General features: G+C 42.8%; 2 protein-coding genes across 11 annotated transcripts in view; both read right to left on the bottom strand.

Moving 5' to 3' along the window:
* Positions 1 to 1429: 1429 nt before the first annotated feature.
* On the bottom strand, positions 1430 to 10064 carry LOC144937639 (cyclin-I-like). 2 transcript variants are annotated; one of them, XM_078865009.1, is made up of 7 exons: positions 9899 to 10063; positions 6115 to 6265; positions 5384 to 5518; positions 5123 to 5197; positions 4635 to 4775; positions 3878 to 4096; positions 1430 to 3246 (listed from the first exon to the last, which is right to left on the bottom strand). In XM_078865009.1, exons 2-7 carry the CDS (start codon positions 6220 to 6222, stop codon positions 2842 to 2844), a joined length of 1083 nt encoding a protein of 360 aa, XP_078721135.1. In that variant the 5' UTR covers positions 6223 to 6265; positions 9899 to 10063; the 3' UTR covers positions 1430 to 2841. The 2 variants fall into 2 exon arrangements, with proteins under 2 accessions (XP_078721135.1, XP_078721136.1); XM_078865010.1 differs by lacking the exon at positions 4635 to 4775 and having other exon boundaries at positions 9899 to 10064.
* Positions 10065 to 12722: 2658 nt separating this feature from the next.
* LOC144937636 (inositol polyphosphate-4-phosphatase type I A-like) overlaps positions 12723 to 18706 on the bottom strand; it is a 58113-nt gene continuing 52129 nt past the window's right edge. For all 9 annotated transcript variants that reach the window (XM_078865003.1, XM_078865000.1, XM_078865006.1 and 6 more), the window contains one exon: positions 12723 to 17541. In XM_078865003.1, coding sequence (XP_078721129.1) covers positions 17409 to 17541 — 133 coding nt within the window. In that variant the 3' untranslated portion in view covers positions 12723 to 17408. The remainder of the gene's footprint in view (positions 17542 to 18706) is intronic.

Genomic DNA, 18706 nt, shown 5'->3' with positions numbered 1-18706 from the left:
GGCAGGTTAAACGACACATTTATATTTACGTGATCAAACCGAAAACAACTTTTATGGATACATTTAAGATTAACGCTTTCTATCAACCATAATAGTTTTTTTTGGGTTGGATCGCGTAAGTGTGTCGTTAAAACCCACCACCACCCGACACAGCTGACTAGTAACACAGCCAACTAGTAAGGGTTGTCACGTCAACACGCATTCGTGTAACGTAAACGTGTTTTTACGTGACAACCTTTACTAGATGGCTGTGTCGGGTGGTGGCGGGTTTTAACGACACATTTACGCGATCTAACCCAAAAAACTTCTGTGGATATTGGTCGCGAAAGCCTACGTGTTTAAATCTTTCTATCAAACCTTCAATAGATCTTTGTTGCCGGCCACTTGGCATATTTGATCTTTGGTCAGCACCTCCGATTAGTGCGGTTGGCTAGCTACGTATGGCGCGAAAGAAATTAAACATACATACAAAGTAAATGTTATTTTAAAAGTAGACTATTATCCACAAAAAAGAAATGTTGGTTAACTAAAGAACGGTGTACAAGAGCACATTGAAATTATGTGGCCCACACAGTTTGTAGTGCTTTTAAATACTGTAACATTTCCACTCCCGTAGAGGCAAGGTCAATATTTGTGTATTCTAGTCCCCTCCACCTAAAGTGGACTTTGCCGTGGGAGGAGTGCATGAACCCTCGGCATTTCTTTTCCTGCTTTGTCTGAGACCCCCTGCTGGGGGAGACCGAAAAAGGCATCGTGACGCGCATTGCTTGCCGATGACATTGTGGCAAAAGCAGAGAAGAAATGCAAGAGCTTGAAAGATAAATAGAACAGAGACCAAGTACGAGACCTAGGTTTATAAAGGAAGAGAGAAGAGCAAAAAGTGAAGTTGGTGGGGGAAACTCTTCTACCAAAAACGGATGCATTTAAGTATCAACCGGGTAAGAGGACTGGACTTGTATATCAAAGCAAGGCTCCAAAGGCATGGCTGAAATGGACAAACCTGTGGAGTAATGACACAGGAAGATTCTGACTTGAATGGGAGTTTATAAGATGAATGACTCGTAACCCTATTGACATACTGGTTTGTTGGATTCTAAAGTCCCGAGCACCACAGAAAACATGACATGGATATTAGGTAACAGACTGGAACAGGTCCGAAATGAAGTGCTGATTAAGACGAGTGGTATCCATGTAAGACAAGCTGAAAGTTGACTCGGATGGCTAGGAAGTGTTGCAAGAGGACAACCACATCGGAAAGGTGATGGACAATTAAGAAGCAGGGCAGAGACCGAGAGGCAGTTCTAAAGCCTGTGGAGTGGTCAAGGATAAGAATGAGTGAACAGGAAGGTGCAGACCCCACATTCGTGGTAAAAAATGGCAAAAGTATCCTCGACTCTGGGATAAAAGACACGTTGATAACATATGCTTGAGCAACATTTATTTTTTTGGAGACTGGCACCTTGGCAAAGTAGGCGGCATCAACACTGCCTATTCTGCAGACATGCCATGTAAAGCACAGTACAGCATCGACATAAAATAAAGTAAAATTATACAACAAATATACAGCACATATACAAAGTCGCATAATACATTTCTAGTGTAAGAGTTACTTAAATCTTTAAGGGCATACTTTACAAATCTGACATGATCAAAGCGCTGTCATAAAGTGTGCTTAGCTGCCATTTACAGAATATTATAAGCAGATCACCACTAAATAGAAGTCAAATCTAAACCCTCTATTGCAGAACTGTGAATGTGGTTGTTTAAGCAACTTACGATTAAGTACTGCATTATGTTCATACACGACACATCTGCACCCAGATCGTGGTTTTCAAATGTTCTTGCTTTTTTCACTTGAATATCATATTTTAGCACTTTCAAATGTTAAGCAATTAACATTATTTTAAAATATGTAAATGCATAACATATATTTCGTAGGAAATGTATTTTGTGCCCAAGCACACCAACATTTCAGCTCATGTTAAAGGCTCACGTGGCAATACATTTATATCAACACTAACAAAATCCAAAAACAGGAAAACATACAAAAATACTTTACACACCTTTTTTTTTATTCAAGTTTTAGGAATTTTTTTTGTGCATTGCACTTGTTAAGCGCCAGAGAGAAAATATCAACATACAGTACATTAGACTACATTTTGAGTAACAGACTGAAGAGCAATAAGTAATGAAGAAGTGCGCACTTTTCCAGCAAAAGCTGGAAAAGTTTTTTAACCCACTGATTTTTAAGTGGCAATAGTTACAATGATAAAATTTTCACAGCACCAACAGCCTTGGAAGTGAAACGTAACTTAATTTTCACTTTGTTTATTCCACAAGCTAAAGTTCTAAATAATGTGGCAGCCTAAACTAATAATAAATTCAGCAAGAGGAAAAGGTACATGTTAATTTCAAAACTGCATACTCAAGGGATACAACACGAGCTCAGGTTCTAGAACGGACCCCAATTTTAAACCTCCATATGCATGTCAACTTAATGATGTTAAATACTGTTGTAAATGAAATGAAAATAACATTCTCTTAATTTTAAGTGTAACATGAACTTAAGGAACTTTCAAAGTATAAATAATAGCTTGTATTATGAAGAAATTTTGGTGGTCAACGATATAAACGAAGCATAAACCTGCTTGCACAACGTTTGGACGGACTTGAGTTGCTGTGCAGCTGTAAAGGCTCTTAAATGTTAAACGTATCCTTGCCCCTTCATTATGTTATCACAGGTAACTAACAAATCTCTTGAACAAAAAATAAACGCGCACACGGTTGGCATACTCTCTCACTCGTTTCTGGCACACTTCTCCCTACACATGCACAATGCCTTCATAAAGACATGGGTGGCTGCAGTGGTGGGCATGGGGAACCCCACTCCCCTTCCTCCCCGTACAGGCTTTTAATGGAATCACAGTAGTCGGCGTCTGTTTCCTCAGCCCTCCAGTTCGGCACAGGGATGGGCTTAGAGGGGTAAGGATGCCCAATAACTGTGACCTTCACAGGCTCGGGGGAGGACAGGGGAGAGCTGTCGGACAGGAGGGGGCTGCGCGGTGACGGCACTGGCTTGTTGACGTGGGAAAGGCTTGGTCGTGGCTTGCATGCCTGAGGCGCAAACACGTACACGGCATTCTCCCCGCTCAACCACTTCTGCTGCTGCTGCTGCTTTGGGCAAGGCGGTGTGGACAGAAAGCGGTGCACCTCCTCCCCACACAGCACCAGATCGTGAACTTCAATCTGCAATCACGTCAAATGAGGTGGGGGAGGGGGGAAACATTACCAGAAAATAAATTGGTCTGTTAGTATTTTGCCATGAACAATTTTTCGTGGTAAAGCTTTGGAATACATTGGGATACTTAAATTTATTTTTTCAGATGAAAATTCCTAACTTTCTGATGAAGCTGCGCGAATATAAAACAGGGTTTATAACCTCACCTGCAAACCAAGAGCAATATATTTTAATATCAATAGCATAGAGTGGCATTACGGATGTTCTCGCTGTCCAGAAAAACTGGCCTAAATTTCGAAACTCATTACAGCAGAGTGGAGAAACGGCTATTGACCTGGCAACCCCTGTTTTATTCCCAGCCACAACATAAGTTGGTAGTGATATCTGACAGGCCTGGGCCTCCTTTTTACCAACCTACACTGACTAGTATGGTCAAGTAAAACCTCAACAATGTGGGGAGGCCTTCATCTAGCAGCAAATTGACAAAAGATTTGTACATTAAACTCAAAGTATTTAAGTAGTGCAGGGCCACATTACAGCCATTAAGTCACAAATGTAATGGGTCAGGAGTGGGAGCTGGATTTCAACTTGTGTGCGTGACAGTGATTGTGGAATAATGGTGCTGGGTGAACGGCTCACTTCGGCTTTACGTTGGATCTGAGCAGTGATCGCCAACCAGCCGGGCGATCCACTGCGCTGCAACTCCAGACTGAGCACAGCCAAAGCGAGAGTGGCAGGCCGACGAGCTGTGGCCAGCAGGTGTCCGCGTGTCAGGCAGCGGCACAGCAGGTTCGTCAAACGACTCAGTTCGTGTGCCGAGAGCGAATGTCCCCGCCCGCAACACACCAGCGCTTGGAACTGAAATAAAGTGCACGAGAGCATTGTTAACATGGTGGGCTTCTGTTAATGAACACAAGTGAGGTGGCCTGGAATATGAACACTCGTGATAACAAGTTAGGGCACATTAACCCTATTTTAATGAGCTGTTTAAACTATCATGAAGTGATTGTAGTCTTCAGCAGTTTAACTCATCAATTTTAGTATTGACTTAATGAGTAATCTTTTTGCTAAAGTAAACATTCGTAGCCATTTGTAGGTTACTTACTTCACAGAATAAACAAGAAATGAACATTGGTCATTTAAAGAATACAGTATACCAAGCTTAGTGTGTATTTAGGGGAATTTCGGTGATCTTTAAAATTTCCCCAGGCAGTAGTTGTAGGTGTGTTGGAATGCATGCTTGAAAGTTGCTGGTTTCACTGCTTCAGTCGTGTTTATCATCCTCTTCACTCCACACACGACTATACCCCAGGGCCCTGTGTCTGCCCAGGCAGCTCTGTCGAGTCCACTTCAGACAGCGGGCATGTTTTGGCAGCATCACCAGGCGACATCTTACAATGTGCAGGAAGTCGAGAGCGGTGACGACCCGCAAGTCCCAGCCCAGCTTGTCCAGCACCAGCATCTCCATGCGCAGGATCTCGCGCGGCGAGCAGCCGCACTCGCTCTCGTGAGCCAGGTCCTTCACCATCGGCACCGCCTGCAATGCGCGTCCGGGCCTCTTGTAACGCCACATGCAACCCACCGGCGCTAAGCCTCTTAAAGTTGTTCCTATTGGCGGTATATTTTTCATCCTCCACGCTGTGTTGTTTCGGAACATTCAACGGTGCAAAACTACAAGGTGGTTCAGGGATCTATTTTTGAGGCTTAATGCGAATGAGGAAGTCACGGTTCAGTTTTCTTTTCCCCCAGTTTGTGACCCGGAAAAATTGGCCTTTTTCAGCTGAATTGTTTACACCAAGGTGTTTTGAGTGTACAGTAATGGCTCTGGAAAAATCTGCAATGACACAAGCACAGGTACAGTTGCCTGGTGATTAGTGAGCTTACCTCTGGCTCCTCTGAGAGCTTGGCAGCCAGGAAGAAACACGAAACAGCCATGCAGCGGAGGTACTTTGGTCGCGCCTGTAGACACAGTAAAGTTTTATTAGTGCTTTACATAACACTCTTATCATGAATGCACACATACACTGAAATTATTATTGCACTGAAAAGTTGTATTTTAATTGTGTTTAAAGTCAATCAACTCTAAACAAATTTACAAAATCACACATTTTTATCATCAGCATGTGTTGGGACTGGCTCGCTTACCTTGACGATGGAAAGGAAGCGGTCGAGGGTACTGACGGCCAGCGCCAGAGTCTCGGGGTAGAAGCGGAAAGTTCCATTAAGCTGTGCGAGCCAGCCCACAACCTCGTCTCTCTGTGCTGGAGAGATAGCCTCGTCCTGTACCAGCCAAAAAGACATGGTCCGTTAACAATCAATGCCTCCCACTTCATTACGACCCATTCAACAGTGAATTTTAAAAAGGACTATGTGTTTTGTGAAGGTGATGTAATACAATTATTGTACTGCGCATTAAAACAAAGTTATTCATTTCAATTAAGCTACACTTTTACCTGTTGTATTATTTTAGAAATCTCGGATACTCATAACAAGTGTACAATGTTACTGTGCAATGAGTGAGTCAAACGTACAAACAGGCAATGACAAAAAAAATGCACTAAGTTTCCCAGCCCAACTTTGGTTCCACATGGTGAAGTGAGAGAGTCACCATGACGCACTAAGCACGTAAGAGGAACTTTGGGTGCATGGCTGAACGACCACATCTGTCAACAATTTTTTTAGGCTCCAGAGCCCACAGCCATAAGCGGCTGACAATTAAATTACATTCCATTATAAATCGATCGGCAACACCTGTCACGTGCAATCTAGCGACACACGAAACATTGATTTAAAGCTGCGTCAGGGCACAGGGTTCTGTCCGAAATATGCTCTTTGTCTTGGTGTGCAGCACAAATCGAAAGGCATCAAGACCGAACCTGGTTGGAAGGAATCTGCAGGAGGCGATTGAGCCCTGCCTTGGTCTCTTTGGCCAAGGCATCGTCCAAAAGCTCCATCAGCCTCTGTGCACCCAGCACCCCTGGCATGGCGACTGCAATCCAGGCGTTCCTTCCAACCAGACAAAGCTACCTGCGAGGGACACAAATAGCGCACTCAGTGTTACTAGGCAATGCCATACTCATGTATATTAATGTACAGATAACGTTACCTTTTCGTGTTTGAATGTCCAAAGTGCATCTGGATCCATTAGCTAATGCCTTTTTAGATGTGTAGTGGGTATATAAAAATATATGGTACTTAAAACCTGATGTGAAATATACACTTTGATATAGACCAAACTGTACATGATTTTGAAGAGACCAAGACTTCCAACAATAATGCCACCACAACATATGTATTCTGCTATTTACTAGCCCAGGAGAGCTTCACCGATTCTCAACTTTTGTTGCATTGGTGGGATTGGGAGTTTAAAAAATCTGATCCACCAACCCTTTGTCACTGATCTAGATTACAGGCCTGTGGATTAGACTGCATACGTATTTCACAGATTACATATACATACCATGCAGCAGTGTTAGTATGTCATATAAACATAATTGTGTATTTATATATATGCATAGCATGTGTAGATATCGCCGTTTGATGTTGTGTTGTCCTTGGATGGGAGTATCTGTGTGAAGCTTGTGATTGTTTTCCACTTGTATATATGGGGTTTCTCCCATCAAACGTGAATTGATGGGAATATTCAATGCAGGAAACTCCTGAAAAGGCAGTTTAAAGTACCACCATCTCTAACCCACACCTTAACCCTAACCCTTAACCATAAACCTTAACCCCCAACCATGAATCCGAACCTCTAACCCATTAACCCTTAACCCCTACCTATACAAAATAAAAGTGAGTGGTGCCCCTTGAATATGTTATCAACTGAAACCCAAGAGGATTGGATACAAAAAAAACAATCTGGAAGGATAGTGACTTTTCTTTTGCCATCTATTATACCCTTGGCACGCAGATGTGAAACACGCTTTACGGTACACCTCCACAGTGATATGCAATACGTGAGACACATTGGCACAGGCTAAGCGACCGAGTTTAACCCCGTTTTGCATACCACGGCTTGCGTCATACCACCAGGCCACTCTGGTCCCTGAACTTGGAACCAAACTCTTCAACCCCCCCCCACCAACCCCACTGGCTCCATCGATCGTTCTGGGGCGTTGCTACGTGAGTCTCGAAACGTTTGTCTTGGTAAAAATAGCCGTGGCAAAGAGCGCCTCGCGTCACGCATTAACGAGCCGGGGAAACCGCATTTAGGTCACTCCTGGGAGACGCATCGCTATCAACCCATACGGGTTATCCGTGTTCTTGTACAGGAAAATTGAGTTTTCAGGTCCAATACGGACAAAAACATGTTTTTTGTCTTTGTTTGTGTTTCTCCCTTGCGATGGGACTTTGTCGGATGAAAGGTGATATTTATAAGGCACGGGGTGATCAATACGGTATGAATTTGGTCTGTAATAAGGTAGGGCACTGATAAGGGGTTGACATGTATGTCATGGTGAGTTTACTAGTGGTGAGTGTACAAATGGCGAGTGTAGTAGCGGTGATTACTAGTGGTGAGTGTAGTAGTGGTGAGTTTACAAATGGTGAGTGTAGTAGTGGTGATTGTCTATTTGTGTTTCTCCCTTGTGATGGAACTTTGTAGGATGAACGTTGAGATTGATACAGGCACAGGGTGACCAATACTCTCTGAATTTGGTCTATAATAAGGTAGTGAGGGCACTGATCAGGGGTTCACGGGTAGAGACGTAAGGGGGCAAATCGCAACTCCCCGTCAAATGTACGCCCTTTTTCAGGCGCTTCGTAACGCGGAGAATTACGAAATATTTGCGTACGCACACTAAAATGAACACTTTCGTCTCACGTCATCGTGCCTTTAGTACCGATGCAATGGAATAAAATAAACCCACCAGCAGAGGCCGCGCATCCACCCTCGGTGTCACTTGCCAAGCATTGCAATAATACGAAGTGTGGACAACAGTCGTAGTTACTCATGCACTACGATACTGAACATGCCAAAACACTGTGCAGAACGTTTACGATACGAACAAAAGCACATACAGTACTTTAACAACTATGTGGTCATCAGAGGGTAGACAATTTACTCTTGTGCTGTCCAATGTGTTCGTGAGCTAACCAGCGCGGTGAAGTATCGTCTAACAGATCCCACGTCAACAACTACAATACACACATTAGTCTAAACATTACTGTAAGTGGCCCGCATTGTGCATTTGGGGATAGGATCGCACGGGTATCCACGTTGCATCAAAGTACGGCCTTTGTCAATCCACTGCTGGATGAGGGGGGATAGTTTGTCTATACTTCACACTACGCTGTTCCGTGCGGGTTTGGTGAAGGGAGGATGATGATGGCCCAGGACCAGATCGATGGTATCACTTCGCCACTGATGTTATAGCCCACGACCAGATCGATGGTATCACTTCGCCACTGATGTTATAACCCAGGACCAGATCGATGGTATCACTTCGCCACTGATGTTATAGCCCAGGACCAGATCGATGGTATCACTTCGCCACTGATGTTATAGCCCAGGACCAGATCGATGGCATCACTTCGCCACTGATGTTCTAGCCCAGGACAAGATCGATGGTATCACTTCGCCACTGATGTTATAGCCCACGACCAGACGGATGGTATCACTTCGCCACTGATGTTCTAGCCCAGGACAAGATCGATGGTATCACTTCGCCACTGATGTTATAGCCCACGACCAGATGGATGGCCCCCCCACCCACACCACACCACCACATAGCAACGCCTGTTTGTGTCCTACATTGAACGCCTTTAACGATTTATAAATACCAAATGTTTGTTTTTTATAAACACAATGTCACATGCCCCCCCAGTGTACATTTTACAAATTACAGTAACTTGGTCTGCGAGTGTTTTGCAAGACGAGCAAAAAATTTAAATAAATATTAATTTGATAAACGAGCAAGGTCTTGCAATACGAGTAGTACGTGCATATGCTTTGTCTGTCGAGCGTCACGTTATCACAACTGATATACGAGTGCTTTGATATACGAGTGCTTTAGATTACAAACGTTTCCAGGATCGAATTATGCTCGCAATCCAAGGTTTTACAAATTATTATAATGTTATGCAATACTGCTACTAACACAGTAACGTGTGCCTGTATGGTTTATCTTTGTGTGTATAATGGTTATAAAGAAACAATTGTTATGACACAGGAAAACATATAAATAGATTATATCTGCCCCCCTATCATACATATGTTAACAATATACAGACGTTAATTAAAATAAACTATAACCACACAGTCGCTTGTCCCCTATTGTGTATGCCATGTTCTACATGCTATAGTAATGTAACTGTAGATTTGTATTCGGTAAAGTGTGCTTGTATAGTTTGCCTCGGTGTTGGTAATACTCTATACAAGTAACAATATTGTACATTAGGTGAATTATAAACGTTGCGATGTTTTATCTTCATTTCACTACCCCTATTGTGCATACATCACCAGCCCAGAGGCATCAACACAACACTCTTCGACAAATTACTGCACGAATGTTAAAATAAGCACGGTAGTTAAGCTAGCCAGTTAGTCGAACACCACTTTGTGAGTTAGTTACATCGATAGAAATGTAATATTGTAAAACGTTTAAAAATAAACCTTAACGACGACCGAAATACGACGATGTCATGCCCGGCACTTACCTCTCCGCACAGACGAGGATCTGTACCGACCGAGGGACTTATTGTAAACTTAGAAGTAGCCCATTTTAATGGTTTTAAATCAACAATAAAAGGAATAAAAAATAAAACCGAACGAGCCCTCAGCTCCGTCGAGTGGGGACTGGCCCAAGGGACAACCCCCCACTGGACCTCACCCTCCGCACGTTCATATCCCTCCGCGCAGGGCGACCCTAAAATATATGTGATTTGCGTCAATGTGTGCGCTATTTATAGATAGTATCTTCTCTTAAAAGGAATAAGTTAATATGCGCGCGTAATAATGGGATTTGCGACGAGATAAATTGTTAAAATACGGATATGTTCGACGGGATTATTTTTTTGAGGAACGTCAAATCCGGACCGCCTTACTCGCGACCATGACGTGATAAAAACAGACGTTATTTATTTACAGGACAATTAACTATACCACAATTTTTTTTTCAACAACATAGCTTCACCTTCTCTCCACCTTTCCCAATTAATTTGATGGACACGGGGCTGAAAATAAATATTATCTTTTAAAACGAGCTACGTGTTGGTAGGACGTGACGTCATGGTGATTTTGGCGCAAATTTCAAAAGAACAAAGGAACTTAAAAATCTCAACCACAACCGCTTTCTCGCGCAGAAACAATGCAATGTGCCCCTCACAATGTCGACTTACAATGAGCCTTCACAGTGCACTCTTTACATTGCACCCTAAATGTTACTTTATAGTGTTCCCTCACTCGTTAACGTTACAGTTCCCGCACGATGTTTCCCTCATACTTTTCCTCGTCAATTTAATAAAAAAATGTTCCTCCCTCACTGCTGTTCACGGATTTTCCCTCAAGATTCATTCCACAACGTTCCCTTTTTACTGTTCACTCATGTCCATTTCGCTTCCTCGGTATCCCGTCGTAATGTGCCCTCAACGATGCCCTCTTATAATCTCTTAGTTCCCTTACCTTCTTAAAATATATATATACTCTCACTGTCCACTTCACAATATTCCCTCACTGTTTCATCACAACGTTCCCTCAGTCCCCTTAAAATGCTCCCTCAATCTGCTTATTTTGCTCCCTCACAATGCCCCCCTCATAACGTTCACTAACCAATACATTAAATGTTCCCCCTCATCACTGCCCCATTACTCTTGCCTCATACCACCCAGTCGTGGAAAGCAAGCTGCTGTATCATCACAATGTCCCCCCCACAATGTCGGTACAAACATTGTCAGTCCACTTCAAGACGATGCCTTCCAGTTATTCCCACAATATTCCTCACGTTGTTTCCCTTACAATGTTAAAGTAAATGAAACGTAAAAAATAACCTCCACGTTTGCATGCTTTGTTTTTTAATGCACACTCCCTGCATAATGAGAATGTTACTTGCTGGGGGGTTGCAAATAATTCATTTTACCCGATTGCTGTTTATTTTGGGTAAGAATTTTTAAAAGCAAGAGTCGTGAAGGGGGCAAAACGGACCACGTTTGCAATTTGTATTGTTGTTTAAATGAAGTGGTGCATCAACGTGATCACCATCACCATCATTGTTTCTATTGACATGTGCCCACTCAAGTTGGGAAGCATTGGAGAATGCCTTCATCGAGCAGTGGATAGACAATGTCTGACGGTAATAATGATGTTAGGAGGGCAGCTTACGTGCGAGACTGATGCACAATGGTCCGTGGGGTTGTTCTATGCAATTGGGACAGATGGCAGATGCCAGCGAGGGTTGTGGGGTGTGCCTGTGGAGTGTTTGCCTGCTTGTCCTTTTAATTCCACGACCAGTTTGTACTGGTCACAGCCATGTTGGTGCCTTGCCCAAATCCCACCACACAAACCTTGTCGCCTTGTCCCATCTCTTCCTGACCTCCCCCACAATTTGCTTTCCCTCCCCTCTCTCTCTCTCTACCTATATCCTTACAGATGGGAAACAATCTTTAAAGAAAACCTCTCTTTTATACCAAGTCTCATCCTGACCTCCCCACATTTTGCTTTCCCTCCCCTCTCTCTCTACCTATATCCTTACAGATGGGAAACAATCTTTAAATAAAACCTCTCTTTTATACCAAGATTAATGTTGGCCATAGGTTAGGTTATTGCAAGTTAAAATGCACGTTTAGAAACATTTCACCATGTAATTTGAGTTACACCAACATGTCCATGTCAACTGCAGGGTGTGACTTCATGACACACCGTTTGTATGCATTATTTATTCAATCGAGCACTATCATTTCCCATAATTAGTTGTTTTTTTGTGAATACTGTAGGTGCTGGGTGGGTGGATTGTTGCTTTGCAGGGCCGTGAGGGATGGTGGATTTGGGGGGGGGGAGCTTTATCAAGCAGTGGATTGTTAATGAAAAACGTGTGGTGACGTTACCCCGGACTTATTGAGTGAAATTATTTACAATTTTCAGAATTATAAACTGTATACAGTACATGTATATTTGTTTACCAAAAGTGTCATCATTCTGGGTGCATCATTGGCAGCGGCAGTGTGTGGCTCAAAGCCACGGCACGACGAACCTGACGACCCGAGGTTTGATTTCCAGCCACAACTAACATGAGTGGCGAATCTAATCCGGTCCTTGGGTGCCTCCCTTCACCAACCTGTACGCCCAAAACGGTGTGTGGGAGACCTCAATATAGAAGGGGATGGCCACAAGATGGTCGATATCATACTTGGAATGTATTCAACAGTACAGGAGGGCTTTTCGTCCCCCGCTGAGAAAACACCTGGAAAATTAACCGACGATGGGATTTTAAAAACGGATTCAATGTTGGGGTCACTTTTCTCACAAACACAGTCCACACTTAAACCATTCAGGGCACAAGAGGCAGAACTTTATTTCAATCGACGTTCGATGGCATCACATCTAATTTTCGGGCTGTTTGGTAACATACTACAGAGGCATTTGCACACCAAGCACAAATGACATTTCAGCAAGTGCAATTATAGACATGCAAGCTAAACCGAGTGACCACCAGCTGCCTTCGACTAAGCAGGAAAGTGACCTGCGAGCATTAAAACATATTCATCAGCAAGATTAATCCTCGTGTTGCTGGGTGCACATTCAAACAAATAAACATCACATTATTTTTTATGTCAATAACACATCTTTTTAAAATCAATCATATGTAAACAAATGCAAAGCAGAAGTAACGTATTGCCATTGTGTTAAGACGCGTGCCTTCAGATCGACACGTTTTGTCTATCAATTGTCATGTAAAGAGGGGAATGGTGGTACTAAATCTCACAATAAGGAATGTGTGCTCACAAATGCAGAAAGGTAGCTTATTAGCTTTAACAAAATCTGAGTGCAGAGCCAGGCTATAGAATAATCTTCAACAGTACAACAATGAATGATGCTGTAGCATCGGTGGTGAGATGCCAACTACTTCGCCTGGTATACAGGAGGCAATAAGTTCGATCCCAACAACTGACGCCTGCATATTTGGAGTCTCTGCGTGGATTTTTCTCCAAGTCCTCCGTTCTTTTCCCTCCACATTTAGAAACATCAGTTGAGAGGACTGGCTGCTATACATTTCCACAAAAGCCACTTTTTTTAGCTATCATTTGTGGCCAGGTCACTGCTGAAAAAAAGCTATGTAGCTCAGTGGGCCTTACCTAATAAAATAAAAACATATTTTAGCTTAAAACAACAAAATATAGAATCCTTAAGGCAGATGTTAAATGACAAAAAAAACATTGTTAAGAGGTCCCTCAAAAAGAAGCCTTTGAATCTCAAAAATGTAATATATATACCTCATCTGACCCACAGACCCTGTGTTAGATTCACGTGGTGTTGATCTCAGGTCAGGGATGATTTATCCCAAAGACTCCGAGATCTGACAACAGTGTTATCGGCACACTTAACCCTCTACCTGCGTTATGTTTCTGTAAAGTGCACAGAGTGCTCAACTCACATCTGCACCCTGAAATATTTTAGGCATACATGCATGGGTACGTGTGCCTGTGTAGCACTGGCAGATAAATTAAAATGGTCACTTTCATTCTTGGTTCAGTAAAGTTCTGATTCATAATATGGTCTTCAAGCATTCAAAGAGAAATGCTAAATCTACATATCTTACAGGGTTATTTTTGTTGTTGATCATATTTGCATTGTTTACAGAGTTGTCAAGGAGGTACATAAAGGCCACACAAAGTGAAATGAAACTCTACAATATAACAAAAAAACACGTGTCTGACATTAACTCGCATATGTGGAACTATTGGTTACACATTAACCGTGAAACGAACAAGAGTGTGGCATACAGCAGTTTATCAGTGCAGGGCAGTGGACATTAAGTCAAAGCGCACATGATCTTCCTGCGATGGTCCACTTGGCAAATGAAAACACAAGAAAGCGACGATGCAATGACTTCAAAAACACGACAGTTGTTGCATTGTTTTAAAATATATATCTTCTCTTTTTCTACGTGAATATGGACAGTCTACAGAACCCTGTTTGCTAATAAATACTTAAATACCACGTTCATTTTACATAATGATATATGAACTAATGCTAAGACACGTGCACACACAAATCAGATCCAACCATTCATTGCCCGTTTGACATTGCCTCAATTGAGCGACTCAGAAGTAAATATTTCACCACATGGACCTGAAAACACAGCCACAGACTACAACTCTACAGTAATGAGTAAGTACACTTTTCATTTATAACCTTCATGTTAATTATATGGTTTATAAAAGCTACACGGTTTATAAGGCTGATGAGGGAAAAAAACGATTACAGGGCTCAGTTTCACTGAACGTGCGTTTTATTATCCATCTCTGAAATAAATATGCCCTTACTGCAGTTACAAGCACTCACAAACGTGAACTTCAGTGTCGAAACTAATCATAATTCCACATTTTTGTTTTACTAACAGTGAAAAATACTGGTAGATTGTTGCTGTTGGCAGCCGTATAGTGAAAACCCACCCATTCGCACAAAATTCACGGAGGCCGCTGTAGATTAATATTTATTGTCTAAGCAATGTACAAATCATTTGCATGCATGCAGGTAGGCATACATGTGGATATAATTGGTGTTTATGTTAAACGCCAACACCTTCAGCCTACCAATGTCTCGTGGTATTATCTAAACTGTGGATATGCATCACTGACGTGATTTACATAATAACATCATAATCTACTTAAGTGCTGTAAGAACATACTGCGGCTCATAAAATCAAGATAAAATGTAATCTGCTGACATAATTTACGTCTCAGATCAGTTTCCAGGTTGTCTATTTTAATGTAACGAAAACCATGCAATAATGCATACCGTAATGATAAAAAAACATAACCGTAATTTAAGTGCGAATCGGTGACATTTCACTATATATAAAATCCGTGTTGTTAATGTCGAGCTAACGGAGGAATTGAATGCCATTTAAAATAGAACTACCCGTGGCAAGCGCCCTATGTGACATTAAGTGGTACCATTAGTGTGTTCACAGTGCGTGTTCTTTCAGGAATGTGGGGAGGGATAGAGAAGTCTAACTCAAATATGAAATCACAACAGCCACAATACAAACGGCACAAGTATTAACAACCACGTATGGTGTGATAAATGACCCCGCCACGGGAGGGCGCTACATCTTTTTCTCCCGGGGAAACGCCGGGTACTTCCCGCTCGTAACTGATAAATGGGACTTGGTCGGTGTTCACAGAAAATGAGAATCACCGTAGCTCCCTGGATGTGTTTGTGGGTGTCCCTCCAGCATGACGTGTGACGTTTTGCTCCACGTGACGGTAGCTGCTTCACGCACTGAAATGAGCCAGCCTGAAACTCGATATAGTCGAGGGAGAAAGTGAGTGGCTCCGTTCAGTTCCTGCAGTAGCTCCCAGTATGTGGAATAAAACGTTGGGCATCAACCCGAAATAAACATCACAAAGCGATACAGCACAACCATGAAGCCCTACACAGTAGTGGCATTATTCGTGGCTTGCGAAGGAAAATTAATCGATGACAATCAATTCTTGAGCTCCCAATACACGCATCAATTTGTGCGTCTGAAAATTGATAATTTCCAATTCATGTATATATTTTGTTTACGCCAGTGTTTCTCTAACTGCAGTCCTCGTGACCTCCAGTTTGAGTTCTGATCTTTTCCATTCATATGCAAATTATGCCTCTCTACATGTTGCACGTACCTGATAGTTGATCATTGCAAAGCGGAGGGGTCGCCAGACCTAGATTTGGAGAAACTCTTTTATGCGATTGATTCATGGAAACCCTACATCCACTATAAATTATACATCAATCATAAGGGGAAAATAAACATGGATTCTTGAATAGTATCAGCACCTTGATTTGTGAGAATAGAATTGTGGATGTGAATTTTTACAAGCCTACCAGAGACCCTAAGAACGCAAGTGGAACGATTGCAATTAAAACCTCTGTGGGCTGCCTTGGAAATGCTGTAGAATGAAATGCTAAGAAGACTTCACAAATGCCATGGGAGTGGTGGGATACGGCTGTGATGTCAGCACTTTGCAGGTATGGGTTACTGGATCATGCGCATTTGAGAAACACCCAGCCCCACTAGGAGGCAAGGTCGCTTCAAATGTCCTCGTTATCTCTCCCATCTGAATCACAACTTGATGATAAACTCTCGATTCTTTATAACTCCACTTGCAGCTGCTTTGGATATATAGCCTTGTCTGTTTAAATATTAGTACTGTAGTCAACCTATATGTTTCTGCAGCTTAGTTTTGGCAACTGCGCTATGATCTGGAGGTAATCTGCCCGAGTTGATTGGCACTGCAGGCAATTTTATATTTAGCTTTGATTTAACGTTGATGTAAGGTTTGTGCAATGTTTAATTCCTCATATGATAGTGTTTTTGTTCCCATTTCTTTAATTCATTGCTATACTTTGTTGTTCGTTTCACCTTTGTCAATTTGGTGACCCGGGCTATTCTTGAAAATGCGACCGAAGTTCTGTTATAGTTAGTTCTAACCTGCTTAAACAAACAAAACTTTTACTTGAAATTTGAAGGTGGCAAGGAGATAGCAGCCCGACACGTGAGATTGTGGACCTGTCAGTGATGACCTTGGAGTGTGATGCTGCCCTTGTATGGCGAGTTTTCTGCAGCCACTTCAATCTCCTCCGACACGCAAAACACTCCTTACATTGGAATTGGGACACAAACATGCCAAGGCAGAACCCTGCTGATAAGAGTCGTGAAACTCAATAAGGCTTTCCTGTCTAAATAAAATACCTTTAATCACATTACCATCCTCAACACGACTTTACGATTGAAACATATCATCTAACATGTTCGCTGATGGACCCCTTACAGAAAGAGAGGCGGGGGGAACTGTGGCAATGTAAAATTTAGACTTGTATTTCATATTGATCTACGATAGTTCGACTTCCCTTGATATCCAACCCGCTCAATATTTCCCAATGCCCAGCCCGTGCAACGCATGCATGCATGCATGCGTGCATGCGAACGCCAGTGTGTGTGCACCCACGCCGCCTGGACTGGCTTCAGGTGTCCACCTTGCCGAAGGTGCCATCGGGCGGGCGGTAATGTCTGGGGAAGGTGACGAGCTGCAGGCAGTTGAAGGCGTACTTGCGGCAGCCCACGTTCTTCATGGTGTTCTCTCGGCGGCAACCCTCGCTGAACACACGGGGACACGCGCGCACACACACACACAGCCCCACGTACGCGCCCACACACACACACACGACTCGCGCGCGCACGCACGCGCAGGCCGTCGCGTGGTGCGCATGCAGCACGGGCGCGCGTACGCACAGCGGAAGGGATGCGGGGAAAACAAAAGGGGGGGGGGGGGGGGAGAAAAAAAATAATAGCAAAAATATATGAATTGCGAAAGTAAATAATGGCAGGAGAAATAAATAAGTTACACCAAATAATGACTAAATGATACCGCAATAAATGATGTTGTGCGTATTAGTGAATTGAAATGCAATCGGCAATCGTTTTGGCAATGACAGCTGCAAAACGATGTGAAGTTGTGGTTTAAGGTTTTTATTCTTCATGGAATGATGGAGTGGGTGTTCTCTGGGTATGGTAGTCCAGCTATTCCCCATTGAATTGTACATGCGTTATCTCTGTTATGACCACCTGAACTGTCACACAGATGTTCCTCTGCCCTTTCTCTAAAAGGCAAAGGTCAACTTCGTCATCCCTGCATATGCACATGTGCTACAACTCCGTCCCATAGTATGTCATAGGTATGAAAGAGGAGTAGCTGAATACCCTGCTATTATTTAATAGACGTTATTACAAGTACAGGTATGACTGGATGCCATATCATTGATGTGATACACATCGCGTGACGTGAGGGCTCTGCCTTTGTAGTGAGGGTTGTAAGTTGACGCCTAGGAGGGGGGAGGAGGCGCCTCGGCTAATTATTATGAATGGGGGGGGGGGGGTGTTCCATGTGGAGTGACGTCACCTGCTCATGATTATTAATTAGGGGGGCTGTTCGATGTGGAGTGACGTCACGAGCATTAAGGGCAGAGAATTCCTGAGTGATTATAGTAGGTGTATGGGTTAATCCGGCCCTGTGAATACCATAATATGCCATAATATGTCATAATATGTGATACGTGTGGTGGAGATGAAAGTAGTCCTTCCTACTTTAGCACATTATGAAAAATGTTCAGTGTCAAGTCTGAGACTCAACAATTTGCATCAAATCACATTTCGTCTTTTTCCACAATTGTGTTCTAAACTGTGTTCTCAGATGAAGAGTCCACTCACAACTCTCTCAGATGAGTGCATTATCCCATCGGCCTGCAAAAGCTGATAAATAATC

Source organism: Lampetra fluviatilis, chromosome 19 (assembly GCF_964198595.1).
Source record: "Lampetra fluviatilis chromosome 19, kcLamFluv1.1, whole genome shotgun sequence".
NCBI classification, from domain to species: Eukaryota; Metazoa; Chordata; class Hyperoartia; order Petromyzontiformes; family Petromyzontidae; genus Lampetra; species Lampetra fluviatilis.
Note: the sequence above shows the minus strand (reverse complement) of the source record. Positions and strands in the feature narration are given on the sequence as shown.

Coding starts and splice junctions, on each gene's coding strand:
- LOC144937639 (XM_078865009.1), bottom strand. CDS start 6,222: ATGCCAGGGGTGCTGGGTGCACAGAGGCTGATGGAGCTTTTGGACGAT. Junction 5,198..5,383: donor GCTTCCTTTCCATCGTCAAG/GTAAGCGAGCCA, acceptor CTGTGTCTACAG/GCGCGACCAAAGTACCTCCG. Junction 4,097..4,634: donor CTCTCGACTTCCTGCACATT/GTAAGATGTCGC, acceptor ACTTTATTTCAG/TTCCAAGCGCTGGTGTGTTG.